The sequence below is a fragment of the Bos javanicus genome, chromosome 14, assembly GCF_032452875.1.
Source record: "Bos javanicus breed banteng chromosome 14, ARS-OSU_banteng_1.0, whole genome shotgun sequence".
NCBI lineage: Eukaryota > Metazoa > Chordata > Mammalia > Artiodactyla > Bovidae > Bos > Bos javanicus.
In genome coordinates this window covers 6382890-6396701 of record NC_083881.1, presented here as the reverse complement: position 1 = coordinate 6396701, position 13812 = coordinate 6382890, and the positions used below count along the sequence as shown (strand labels likewise).

Genomic DNA, 13812 nt, shown 5'->3' with positions numbered 1-13812 from the left:
AGAATCAGACACGACTGAAATCACCTAGCATGCAAAGCACGCATGCACCTGGCACCCTACTCCCCTCCACTATCAGGAGGAAGCAATGAATGCTGAGGTGTTCTACATCACCTGGGATAAACTGGAACAGGGTAGCAGTGAGCGCTGAGGTTTGTGGGAAGGCTAGTGTCGTGATACACAGACGCCAAGGGACAAAACCACAGAGACACTTAGGAAGTTGTGCACAGGGCACTGTGTCCACTGACAAAAGTTCACCGTTGTTTTGAGAAGACACGCTTTCTCACAGGATTCATGTACGTGACTACACAGCTCCATACACAACTCCATAAAGTTGGACAACTTTGTGTCCATTTTTCTCCCACAGCCATTTTTTGATAAGATTCTCTCTCCATTTTTTTTTTTTTAACTACTGAAGAACACAAACACAAGCTGGCATGTTTATATGAGACCTGGATGTGTTTACCTTTGCAGCGGACTCTAAAAATGTCATCACCCCCTTGGCAGCTGTTTGGACATGAAGGGTACCTTGACACTTCCAAAAATATTTTGCTTTGTGGCTATTCTGCCGAACTCAGACATGTGCAGTTTTATTGCGAAGTATTCTGCTAATGTGGATGGAGTTGTTTGGTGTGTATCTCTATGCATCCTGACAAGAAAGAGTGGGTAAGGAGATGGACATTGATCTTTTTACTACTGTGGCAATAAGGTTTTACATTTCGACAGCGCCTTTCAAATCATGGCATCTTATAAAGCACCAGAGGCCGTGATAAGTTGATGCATGGTTGAAATACAGCAAGTGCCTTGGCAGTCCAGCATCACATATTACCTCTTTGGTCCCCGAAGCAGAGGATGGAGGGCTGCTGTTGCATAGCGAAAAACGATAAAACACATTTCTGTGATGGTTATATCGGGGAACTTTTCCGAGCACTTTTCGGGGCTTTCTCTGCAAATCTTTATTGTTCTCACTGGATCTCAATAAAACAGGAAGAGAACAGCTGCTATTAGTGACCCTTTTACACGCGCAGAAATAGAGACAGAGAAAGATTTGGATTTTGAAAAGATTACCAAGTCAGGCAGTGATGGGGTCAACTGCAGGGTCCTTGTCCCTTCTTCTCCCTGGCTCCTCTGTTCCCACCTGACTGTGCCACAGGGCAGCCAACTGACCCTGGGTATGTCAATTCTTATTTTCCATTACTCTTTCCTTGAGTGTTTATCTTAGAGCAAGGCTGAACACAGAGAAATGTCTCTCCTTTAAGCTTTCCTTATTCTCTTGTACTCTCTCCTACTATGTGTCTTTTACTTTCTCTTCATTTCTTTCCCGTTGATCTCTTCCTGTCTTCATTTTCTCCCTTTCTCCCTCCACCCTCTCCTTTTCTTTACCCTCTACGTTTTTCACTCTCATCTAAGATCATACTCTACTCTCCCATTTCCTGGGAACGAGTTGAAACCCTGTGTGAGGTTCCCTTTTGGAGGAGACTAGGTCCAGGTGGTGCTAGTGGTAAAGAACACGCCTGCCAATGCAGGAGATGTGTGTTCGATCCCTGGGTTGGGAAGATCCTCTGGAGGAGGAAATAGCTACCCACTTCAGCATTCTTGCTGGGAGAATGCCATGGACAGAGGAACCTGGCGGACTACAGTCTATGAGGTCACACAGAGTCAGGCAGGACTGAGCCTCTGAGCACAGCACAGGTCCAAGCCAGGGGCTTTTCAATCTGGTTCAACTAATTTGGGTAGGTGGGGGAGGGGGGGAGGCTGTGCTTTCACATGTAGCCACTAGGGGGTGCCTGTGCAATGTCTGTGGTTTTATTCGCTCTGGGAAGAAAGCAGCAGAATGGCTTCTTTCCTGGAGAAAGAAGCAAGTGGGCTAGAGTAGCAAGCAGCAAGAGAAGGAAGCAGACATAGGGAACATGGATGCAGAGACAGAACATAAGTCTTCAGGAATGGGAGTGACTGGGCTGAAATGTTTGATTCCATTCATCCTTAGACACGGCTGGAGGGTGCGTGGGGTGTGTGTGTGTGTGTGTTCAACTCTCACTTCATACCTTGGGGTCACTTCAGTGCTTGGAGCAACTGTTTCCTGATCTCTACAAACTAGTGACTTGTGAGCCTGCTGATCTCTGTGGTTCCTTCCAGTTGTATTTCTGGGTCTTGAATGTAGGCTGTTTGGAAGGTGAGTGGAATAAAATAGGAGAGAGGCACTCACAGACTAGCCAGTCCTCGGTGGAGGCATGCCTGATTTATGGATGGGCTGTGAACTCTGCGAAGCCTCCCAACTTTGAAGAGTCTCTCTGTTTCCTGCTCCATGTGTGCTGAGCCTTTCCAGTCATTCTCAAGGTTTGAAAATGCATTTCCCTCTGTAACTCACTGGGGTTGGGGATCATGGTGAACATGTGTGGTGTCTGTCTCCTTGACACATAAATGACTGATTTCTAGGTAAGGCTGTGCCATCTTTTGGTGCTTGTCCTACATGACAAACTCATTTATCTCTGGTAGCTGGGAAGCAATGCTCTTGGGGGACTGCATTTCAGGAGAAATGGACTTGAACGAGCGTGGAGTACTTGCTGTGAACTGACCACCTGGCTGGGCACTCGGGCTGTGAAGCTGAGCAGGCTCCGAGGACAGTGTGTGGTCAAGGGGGTCCACCAGTGACTGGGGCCCGACCATGAACACAGACAGCACTGGTGGAGTGGAGAGCAGGGAGAGTCCAAACACCATCAGTGCCAAGGACAGGCTTCATGCTTCAGTTTAAACCCTGCAGAATCCTGGAAGGTTGGTATTTCCTCTCCCTCTGCTCAGAGACATCAAGTCATTGACTGAGGATCACACAGCTAGTAAGTAGGAGAGCTGGGGGCCAAATCAAGGTCTCTCTGGCCCTCTGGCCAGTCAGATTTGGACACCACGCCCAGGGTACTGCCGGGTCTCAGGGAAACCGGGATAGGATGCACCTTTTTAAAACAAAAGGAACAGGAAGCTTGTAGTGTGAGCAGTAACTCAGCAGGAACATGACAATGACCTCAGAGACACTCTTCACACTCATTAGCCCCTGATGACATGGGGTGTTGATGTAGCCGTGTCTGACCCACTGCAGTTGGTATCTTTCTCCAGACGTGGGCGTGGCGGTGGTGGGAGTGATTGGGTGGGGCGTCAGCCATGTGGTGGTCGGCTGTGCCAGGGGGGACTTGCTCTGGGGCAGTGCAGTTCCTGAAATGGCCTAGTGACACCTGATCAGCCTCACCTGAGGCTGATCGGGAAAGTGCCCTTCTGTCTCTGATACTGAGACATTGTTTCCAGACGTGTGACTGTGAGTTTCTTAACACATCTTAGGGTCTCCGGTACAGGGCAGACACACGCCTTGTGGATGGAGTAAGCGGCCCCGAGCCTCCGGCCGACGTGGCTCTGGAGAAGTCTGTTTTGTGCACAGCCCGTCCTTTGTTCCCAGAACTGTGCATGCACCAAGCCTGTGCTCGGCAAGTCCTGGTGTGTGCCTGAAGAGATCTCTCTCTGCCCTGGAAGTCGTTAGACCTTGTGAGCACTAGCACTACCCACAGCTGCTTGAGGGAAAACCATGACCTTTCCCAAGGCCTGATTTTCTCACCTTCAAAGGGATCGGGAGAGTTGGGACCTGCAGGGTGGCCATCTCAAGAAGACCAGCAGAGTCTGCAGGAGGCGTGGAGGTGCCCCACGGTCAATGGCCTGGCCAGGCTGGTGGGTGGGGATAATTTCCTGAGCATCTCACAGAGACATTTGTCTCCTTCCTCCCTGGAGGACCCCACAGGGATACTCTACGTGCCGGGCACCTGCCCTCTTGGACGGCTCTGAGAGAAGGAGGGTCTGGAGCAGAAGATTCAGTGCCTTTGCTCTCGGCTTCCCGGCATACAGCCCTCCTCCCCAGCTGCTGGTGAGACTTGTCTGCCAACTGTTTGGATGCAGGAGGAGAGGAGCTGGTCTCCAGGGTCCCAGGCTACTGCCTGCGAGGGCAGGACAGGGAAGGGAAGAGAGGAGGCTTAGAGGTCCCATGGGCCTGGGACCGCTCTCTGACATCAGTGGCACTTAAGCAGGTATTAAACTGCTCTGGGCCTCAGTGTCCTCAACTGTAAGTGCTAATGAATAGTATCTTCCCTACAGGGTGTTGAGGGAATGGAAAATAGTGGGTACAAAGACCCTGGCATCCCACCTGGCACAAAGCAGATACTCAATAAAAAGAGCAGTTACTCCATGGCTGGAGTGTCACGGGGGCAGAAGGTCTGAATGGAAAGGAGGGTCTTAGACCAAGTGGTGAGGGGAGCAGCTGAACACTGGCCCCTACTCCTCCCCTGGGATTGTGTGTGTGTGTGTGTGTGTGTGTTTGTGTGTGTGTGTGCACATGCTAAATCGTTCCTGACTTTGCGACCCTATGGACTGTAGCCCGCCAGGCTCCTCTGTCAATGGGATTCTCTAGGCAAGAATACTGGAGTGGGCTGCCATTTCCTACCCTGGGGATCTCCCTGACCCAGGGATCAACCCTGCATCTCCTCCATTGGCAGGTGAATTCTAGACTCTCTCCTTCTCCCTTCCTCCCTTGAAAAGTGGCTGCCAGGGCTCACACCCTAGAAAGCAAAGTCTGTGATAAAGGCATGGAAGTCAGAGGTCTGTGCATTCCACTCTAATTTTAAAGGAGAAAACATTTCCCCTTAAATCCTTCCAACTTGCCCTCAAGGACTGCTGGCATAAGCCCAGTTTTGAAGAGGTGAACTCTGAAACTCAGAAAGGTTATTTAGCTGAGGATGCACAGCGGTCAGAGAGGAGCTGGGACTGCAGAGTGTTTGACCGACCACACTCTGGACCCCCAGTCAGAAACAGTGGTCCCAGGCCTTTCACTTGGTATGCTGGGGCGATGCAAGTGCCCCCAGGAGCTACAGTTGAAGGGAAGGAGAGGCTCAGAAGACCCAGGAAACAGCAATCCAGGGGTGAAAACCCAACAAAGAACTGCTAAGCACTGGCTACGTGTGCTGGACACTTTATGTGGATTTCCTTAAGAGGTGATACATTTTATCTTCATGACTCTCTTAGGAAATAGGCTCTATTATCATTCCCACTTTACAGATGAGGAAGCTGAGGCACAGAGAGGTGAAGTATCTAGCCCAAGACAGCACAGCTAGTGAGCAACTGAGCCATGATTCTAAATGCAGGCTCTCTGGTCCCAGAGGCTACATTACTGAACTGTCTCATCTGACAACCTCTTGCAAGTTTAGACCAAAGAGAGACATGAAGAAGATTCTTACTGGGACTCTGGAATGGCACCTCACCAGCAGTCAGTTTCATCTAAGGGTGGAGCTTGAGAATGAAGGAAGTTCAAATTTCGGGCTGGGACTTTGGGCAGCTTGGAGCTCCCTGATTCCAGCCCCAAGCATCTCTGGGTATAGTGCAGTGCTCAGTCACTAAATCGTGTCCCACCTGATGCTTTGCGATCCCACGGACTGAAGCCCGCAAGGCTCCTCTGTCCATGGGATTTCCCAGGCAAGAATACTGGAGTGGGTTGTCATTTCTTTCTCCAAGTCACTGTCCCAACTCAGCAATAGAACCCTGAATCTCCTGCCTTGGCAGGTGGATTCTTCCTCCCATGCCATCAGGGAGGCCCCCCTTGGGTGTCGAGTCACCTCTATTTGCGTCAAGGGTACAGGCAAGTTGTCTGGGAGCCTGGGGGGAAGACCTGCTCCCAGAGGAGTGGCATGTCTATGGTTTATTCCTTCATCGCACATTTCTGGTGCCCCTACACCCGTCCTAGGCCACTAAGTGCTGGGGACCCTTCCTCATAAAAGAAAGCTCCAGCCCTGTCTGTGAGGTGCTCATGGTCTGGGGAAAACAGAATCAGAGTTCTCCGTGAGCGAGGCCTGACCAGTTCTGACGGGACACAGAACAGGTACCACTTTGCTGGGGAAGTCCTAGAAGGCTGTCCAAGAACAGAGACGTAGAGGCCTGGACTTGAGGTGGGATATGGTGGGGCAAAGACAGGACAGACTTTCGGGCCCCGCCACTGACTCTACCTGGATATCTGAAAACGGTCCGATGGAGGATTTGTCTAGGGGGTTGGCGGGGCGTAAATGAAAGGAGGACGGCAGCACCCACGTGCGTCCAGGGGACTGCGCCCCAGAGGGTACGGGCTGGGGCGCAGCTCCCTGCCCCGCCTCCGGACTCGGCGGATTTCTGCGTGAAGAGAATGACAACCCGGCAGCAAGCCGGAATGACAAAGCCGACCTGAAGGGCACGCGCTTTTATATAATCGACCTCGGTTCCGAGGGTCTCGCGGGTTGGAGCTGAGCTCAAGAGGCACCCACCGAGACAGGACGGCTGGGCACCCACGTTATTTCCTAGCAAACAGGAGCGGGGGAGGCAAAGCGAGCTAAGTTATGGAAGTCCAGGAAGCTTGAGAGCAGGGCAGCTCGCCCCGCCGCCCTTTCCCAGAGCCCGCGGCGGCGAGCCCGGGCGCTCCTCCGCGTCCTTCTCCGCCCGGCCCCTGAGCCGAGCGCGCAGCCCTCCTCCCGGGATCGCTGGCTGGGTGACCTTGGGCGAGCCGCTTGACCTCTCTGGGCGCAGTTGCCCGGGCTCTGCGTCTCGGCCCGCCGTGACCGAGCCGCGCGGCGCTCCGCGCACGCCTCTCCCGGAGCTGCGGACGGGCGCGGCGCCGGCGGGAGGCCCCCGGGACGCCCCACCCGGGCCCGGCCGCACAGCCGGGAGCAGCCCCACCAGGCGGCGCGCCGCAGCGGGCGGCGGGCGGCAGGGCGCGGGGCTCAGCGCGCAGGCGCGGCGGGCGGGGCGGGGCCGGGCGCGGCGGGCGGGGCCAGGCCCTCGGCTCCGCGGCTCAGAGAGCGCGGGGCGGCGCGCGGCGTGCGGGTCGCTGCTGAGCTCCGCTCCGGCGCCGGCTGGCGGGGCTCGCCGGGGACTGTGTCCAGTTCGCGGAGCGCGCCGCCGGCTCGGCCGGAGGGCCGCCTGATCGCTCCGGCCCGTGGCGGGAGCGCGGGGCCCGCGTCTGGGAGGCGGCGGCCGCCAGCGCGGGGCCGTCGGCGGCCAACCCCCGGGGACCGGGGCTGCGCGGCCGGTTCCCGCCCCGCGCCGCCGCCGCCGCCACCGCCTCCGTCGCCGCCGCCGCCCCAGGGCCGACCGATCGGCTTGGCTCCGCCGCGCCCCGCGCAGCCCCGCCGCGGCGTCCGGCCCGGGTTCCGCGCCGCTGGGGCGCGGGCGGGGTCGGGGGTTGCGGGGCCGCCGCCGCCGCCCGCCCGCCAGGAGTCCGCGTCCCGGGCCCGGGCGGCCGGCGAGCATGGAGGAGAAGTACCTGCCGGAGCTGATGGCGGAGAAGGACTCCCTGGACCCCTCCTTCACGCACGCCCTGCGGCTGGTGAACCAAGGTGAGGGCGCGAGCCGGCCGGCCGGCCGGCCGACCGACCGACCGTTAACGGTCGCCCACTGCCGTTGGGGACCCGGGAGCGGCGGCGGGCTGGGGGGAGGGGCGGGGGGCTGGAGACTGGGGGGCGTCGGGCCCGGGGGCGAGGCGCAGGTGTTGGGAGTTGCGGAGCCGTGGGGGCGGGCTGGCCGTCGACCTCGGGGCGACTGGAGGGGACCCAGGTCGCGATCTGGGGGAGCTGATTCGGGTGGGGATGTGGGACACCTAGGGGAAGCCGGAGTGTTGTGTGCGCGTTGTGGGGAGACGCGGGAAGGAAGGCAGGCTGGGCGTTTGGATGAGACTTGAAGGGAATCTGTGGGGGACTCGAGGGTACCCCAGGGAAACTTGCGGGGGACCGCGAACATCTGGGGGCTTCGTTGGGGCAGGGGTTGAATGAGCTCATTGGAGGGGAGAATGGGGCGGTGGGGGGCTCTAGGGGACTAGTTGCGTTTGGTTAGTCTAGGGAGCTGGAGAAAGAACTCGAGGAAAATGGAAGGATTCGAGGGGATCGGGAGCGGAAGAGGTGAAGGGAACAGGTGCTTGGATTGTTGGTGAAGTTTGAGGACCTCGGAGGAGGTTTGGGGTCAGAACCCCTGGCACTTTGGAGGAGCAGGGCCCGCCATCCCGGTTCCCTCTTCATCCCTCTCTCTCTCTCTCTCTCTCTTTCTCTCACGGGTCCGGGCTCTCGCCGCCCTCCCCGGGGGTGGGCAGCTCACACCTAGCCTTGCAGGCCGGCCCTTGGAGAGTCATCGGGGGGCGGGAAGAGACCCACGCAGGAGAGTCCGCTTCTTGACTTGCCTGTCCTCTCTGTGGGAGGCTCTCTGTGGGTCACCCTCATTGGGGGCTGGCTCGGGGTTGAGAACACTGGCCAAGGAGCCTTCGCTGCTTATGCCATTTCTGCACGCCTCCGGCCAGCTCAGGGCGTGAGCCGCCCGGGGAAGTACCGGACGCGGGGTGCAGGGGCGTACGGAGGCGTGCCCGCCCAGGACGGCGTTCCCTGGCTTGTTCCTTCTCCAGCTTCCCGAGTAATCTGCCGGGATGGACGGTAAATGAAGCCCGCCTTCCCCAGAGCGGTGTCCTTCATCCCCCCATGGATCTGGAATGCGTGTTTCAGATAAAGATGAGTTTGGGAGACGCTGGTATCAGATCTGTTACCTTTTGCACGAATCACTGTGCCTTGAGGGTCTGTGGTTCCCGACTCAGCCGGGTCTGCTGATCTTCATGCTGGCCCTGGCTTTTTTATTGTTGAAAGTGAAAGATGAGGCAGACATATTCTATTTGGATATAGGTGTCTATATTTTACAACAGCGACCTCCGGTATTTGCCTATTGCAACTTTGCCTATTGCAACGTTCTTCCTAGTAGGGTGTGTGTGTGGTCGAGTGAGGGTCTTGGTGGAGGGACTGACTGTCTGCAAGAATTTAAGCTTGATATTTAATTTGTTGAACAGAGATGGGTTCACTGAGCTTTCCCATTTTAATTGTAGGCTTATTTTTATTTAATAAAACGGGCTTGTGAAAAAGTAATGGCTATGCGTTACAGAAAGCGAATTTTAAGTTTTATTGCCATGCTCTTGTGAACAGTTCTACAGTTGGGTTTGTACTCTTCTCTCTTTGTGATTTACATATATCTTTTGTTGCCTGCTGGGCTGTCATCTCTATGAAAGAAATTTCTTTGTACGTTGTGTGAGATCATTGGCATTAGAAATATTCTGGATTGAAGTGTATTTTTCTGAATAAAGAATCTGAGTCAAAGTTAGGTTGTACTCAATTAAAGAAGCAGTTTAACAAAAGTGTAGTAAGTTATCTTATTTTGAAAGTCAGAACTAATTTTCTGTGCCAGGTTGCTGTGGCATTCATTCTGCTAATACATTCGGAATTCTTTTGGTTTCTTTGTTTTTACCTGTGGTAATTGCTTTCAGTTATTTGAAACAGATCTTGGGCAATGTTGCCATTTAGTGTGTGTGTGTTTTTTTTTTTTTAATGGTGTTAAACCTGATTACCTTACTTTTTCATTAAGAATGTAATTCTTGCAAGAGGTACATTTCTCACATTGAACAGTTAGGCAAGTAACTTATTCAGATGTTCTTATTACTGTTAATTTTGATTTTTTCAGACTGAACTGTTTTCCTCTTAAATCACAGGCTGATATCTGGAATGCAAAGCTCTATCATTTAAAATATTAATTATGCTGTTATGTAACTCCAGGATTACAAGTGGCATTTCTAAAACACGGTGTCTTAAATCTGAATCGATTATTATGAAGCTTTGATTTTAAATCTGATAATCATCTTGTGATTGACTACCAAGAGCATTTTTATTCTTTTTTTAATCTGTATTTTTGACTATTTCCCTCTAAAGGGAGACATCTGTTTTTCAGATGAATCTTGATACTAGGATGGGTATTCAGGCACTACCTCGTACATGGTAATGGGTCACACCTTTATTTTATTGTGGAGTGGCCTGTGATAAGTAGACTTGATGGTTAACATCACCAAATGCTGTCAGTGCCTCTGCATAGTATTCTGAAGTTTCCCAGGCTCTTTGAGGCCCAGCTGTCTACTTGTGTTCTCACTCTCAAGCCCCAGTGAGGCAGACGCTGATGTCTCTGTTTTTCAGGGGAGGCAGCTGGTAGGTGACTGAGATAGGTGAATCTGAACTCAGGTCTTTGGTCTCATAAGGCCATTGTTCTCCATACTCAGACTTTCTCCAAAAGATGGCACTGAAACACTTCACAGATGGGAATTTAAAACCCTGCCGAAGTCAATAGAACTAATATGCTTGTTTCCTGTTGACTTCCTGTTGATTTTCTAAAAACGTTTGTTTCTGTGCTTGTCTAGTGGTCTTCTTTGAAGAAACAAGCTTTCATGGTAGATATTTCCTACAGGATTCTAGTGCTCAGGTCAAGAGGCATTTTTGAATTAAAGCCCTTTGGGGACCAATATATGATTTTAGTAATCAACACACTGTGATAGTGTTGATAAATGAGGTGTGTTCATTTTTTAAAAATTTGGCATTTGTAGACACTGATAGCTGAATTACCTTTTTTTCCTAATTATATTCAAGTAAGAACTTGAGCTGGAAGCACAAGATATATGCTTCTATGCTAACGTAGGTTGGCTTTTACGCTTTTTCCAGGCTTATTCTTCCTAGTGGGCATTAGTTCTTGGCTTTTATTGCAATTTCTCAGGATAAATTTTCCTTCCTCTCACCCCCTCAAATATTGAGTGCTCTTGTTTCTCTGCCAAAAATAACGTGTGATGTTTACTTGATGTTAAAACTGAATCAAATAAAATAAACTTTTTTTTAAATCCCCACCTCCATTGCCTGTAGAGTGAGTTGACATTGCAGTTTCTTGCCAAGGAGGTTAATTGGAGATGAAAGTTGCATTCCGTGTTTTATATTATATTTGCTACTAGGGGATGTGCTGACTCTTACTAAAAACATCTTCAGAAATGTCTTACGCATTATAATTTAATCCAGTTCTCTGGTCTTGCATTGGATGGTTTTCAGTCCAAGCCAAGTAACCATTAAATAAGATTACATAACCCTGTATTTTTAATTACCTGATATAATATATGGATTGGTGGCTGGTTCACTGCCAAGTTATATTTAGTGGTTGGTTACAAGAGGAAGTGGAGCAGAGGATTCCAGGTTATGGTGGTCTGTTAGTGTCCAGTGGAGAAGGAAATGGCAACCCACTCCAGTATTCTTGCCTAGAGAATCCGATGGGCAGAGAAGCCTGGTGGGCTACCATCCATAGGATCACACAGAGTTGGACACAAGCTGAAGCGACTTAGCATGCATGCATGCGTTAATGTCCAGATAAATTTCTTTGGTGTTTCAAAATAAGTGTTTTTCATATTACATCATTTTCTCTTAATAATGAGATTCTTAGCATTATTTAGTATGTGGGATAAACATATATGAAGGAAGGATCATTATTTTGCCTTATGTGCTTCTCTTTGTACAACAAAGCTCTATGGCTTAAGAGTTTCACTTTCTGGAAATTGTTTTGGTTGCTTGTGTGTTGTCAAGTGTGTAAAGTAGGAGAAGAATGAGAGTGAAGGTTGCAGAATTCCATTTAGCTGTGGTGCCTTCACGCCATAGCGTGCACTTCTCTGCTTCATCCAGGGAAGAGTGTGGTTATTTAGTTTCTAATAGTTTTTCTTAGGCTTATCAGGTTTTGCTTTTTGTAAGAAAATGGATGCAATGACTCACGTATTTATTCTTTGACTCACATATTTAGATAAATCATTTTCTGTAGTGTTATGACTCAGAAGGATCCAGTGATTGTCAGTTATGGCGCTTTGGTATCCAGACATTAGTAGCAGGTTTATTGAGAACCTACCTCGCAGGGTGTTTTTGCTGGTCCTGGACCAAGAGAGGGAAAAATTTCAGCCTCTACTCCTGAGGAATATCTGCTCTCTTCTGCATCAGATTGAGAGTGGGCTTTAAGTGTTTAGATGCTCTCTCCTTTCCAGAGGAATGTCTTATTGGCCGTCAACTATCCTTTTGAACTATTTTGTGACAAGGTGGTTTAGATTTAATTCTTGTTCTAGAAACATTTACGAGGTACTTCTCCATACTCAGCCATATCTATAAACTTAATACTTACCCAGAGCGACATACTGACAGAATGTCTGAGGGGATGTTCAAGCTTTGTTGTTTTCCACATCACACGGACCTTTGGACGTATGAAGGGTCAACCTGTGATGATACAGGTAGTTAATGACAGAAGGGGGATTAAAACTCTGGCCTTTTATGTGCAGTTTGTTCTTTTCTCTCTAGCTTGTGCTGGAATTGAAAGATGAGTTATATAGCATCCATTGTTACATTGATACTTTATCCTCCAAGTTTCTGCTGTAGATATCTTGTCTGACCACTTCCCTCCCTCCATGGGCTAGAGTGCCTGTTTCTGGTCCTGAAGCAGGTGGTGCCTAACTCTCTGATGGGGTGATAGTCATCACAGTGTAGTATTTGGATCTCTGTTTTCCCTGGAGAGTGTGAGCTCTTCGGGAGGTAAGGCTTGGTCTTACCTATCTTTGTGTCTTCAGAATCTCATATAGTTCTTAGTCTGTAGCCCTTGTAAACTCCAGTCTTCATTTCAGTGTTGTTTTAATTCTCATAAAGGTAGAAGAATCAGAAAGTATTTGGAGTTTGGCAGTCTGTAATGCCTTTGCTTTTTACCACTTGAGAGACCTGACTGAGTAGGGGTAGGAGGAAGTCCCCCGCAGGTGTGCAGGCAGACACGGGAGGGGGTTCTAAGTGAATGCAGTGTTGAACAAGCAGGAGAGCACCCCAGAGCTCACTCCATGGGGTGGGCTGTAGGGGTCCTTCTCAGGAGGTGAGGAGATCTTATCAGATCTGCTTGGAATCTGATGATTATTTACTTTTATTCTTTCTTGAGGAACTTATTAGGCAGTGCACTCTAACATTGTTAGTGCTCCTTGCCTAAACTAATGAGATTTCTCATAACAGATTTAAACCAGAAGTTGGGTGACCCTCGTCGCTTGCTGAATAAGCCTTACCTGAAGGAGTTAATCTTCACTCTCAGATGCCACACAGACCCAGGAACAGTGGTGGTTGCGGATGGAACGCCAGCAGCAGTTTGGATGTCACGAGACCCTTTGCTTGTCATCATTCCCCCTGAGTGGAGATAGAATGGCTTATGTGTTTTACCAAGAAACAGAAGTAGAGTGTTGGTAGCTTTGGGATAATGATCACAATAAAAGCTGCCAAAAGGAGGGCCTCTGTGCCTGGTGCTTCCTGTGCATTATCAAGTCCCCACAAGATCTTGGAAGGTAGCTGATTTTATCCCCTGCCTGTGTCGTTTGTTTTTTCAGATGAGGCATCTGAGGCTCTAAAGGGTGCACAGTCCTCAGGCTGAACTTCTAAATCAAGCCATCTTGTGTTTTGATAAGATACTTTAAGAAGAGACTCAAAGACAGAACTCAACATTGTTGTTTGATTACAGTGAAAGCCAGTTAGGAAGTTCCCTTTGTGATGATGAATTTTTAAATGAGGTTTCCCAGAATGTATTTTACCAAAAAGGCAAGCTCCCTTTTTTCCTATGTTCTCCAGCAGTACTTTTCAGTCTTTAGTAAGCATGCAAGGTAAGGAGTTTTGCTTATGTATATTCCAGTAATCACGGATAAAGTAGGAAACCTTTCTGTATTGAAATAAGTCTTTTCTTGATGAAGCTCTCTCTCTTAGAGACAGAGCTCTTCGTGTTTAAATACTCTCGCAGAAACAGTTGGTGTGATATCAGGAATTTAGAGACAGTTTACGGTATGTTTTAAAAATTCCCCATCTTTTAAAACTAGGCTTATAAAAGAAAAAAAAAATATCAAGAATATACAAGAACATAGTCTCACAGATAATGATTTTGGCTCTG

The 13812-nt window shown here is 50.1% G+C and overlaps 1 protein-coding gene across 4 annotated transcripts in view; it reads left to right on the top strand.

The window, feature by feature from the left end:
- The first annotated feature begins 6850 nt into the window (after positions 1-6850).
- KHDRBS3 (KH RNA binding domain containing, signal transduction associated 3) overlaps positions 6851-13812 on the top strand; it is a 152203-nt gene continuing 145241 nt past the window's right edge. For 2 of the 4 annotated variants that reach the window (XR_009740737.1, XM_061438532.1), the window contains exon 1: positions 6856-7382. Coding sequence is in view for 3 of the 4 variants with exons in the window: in XM_061438532.1 (XP_061294516.1) it covers positions 7295-7382 (88 nt within the window). In the remaining variant the exon portion in view is untranslated. Of the gene's footprint in view, positions 7383-8176; positions 8463-13812 lie in introns of those variants that run through there. The other 2 variants (XM_061438533.1, XM_061438534.1) reach the window with 2 other exon arrangements.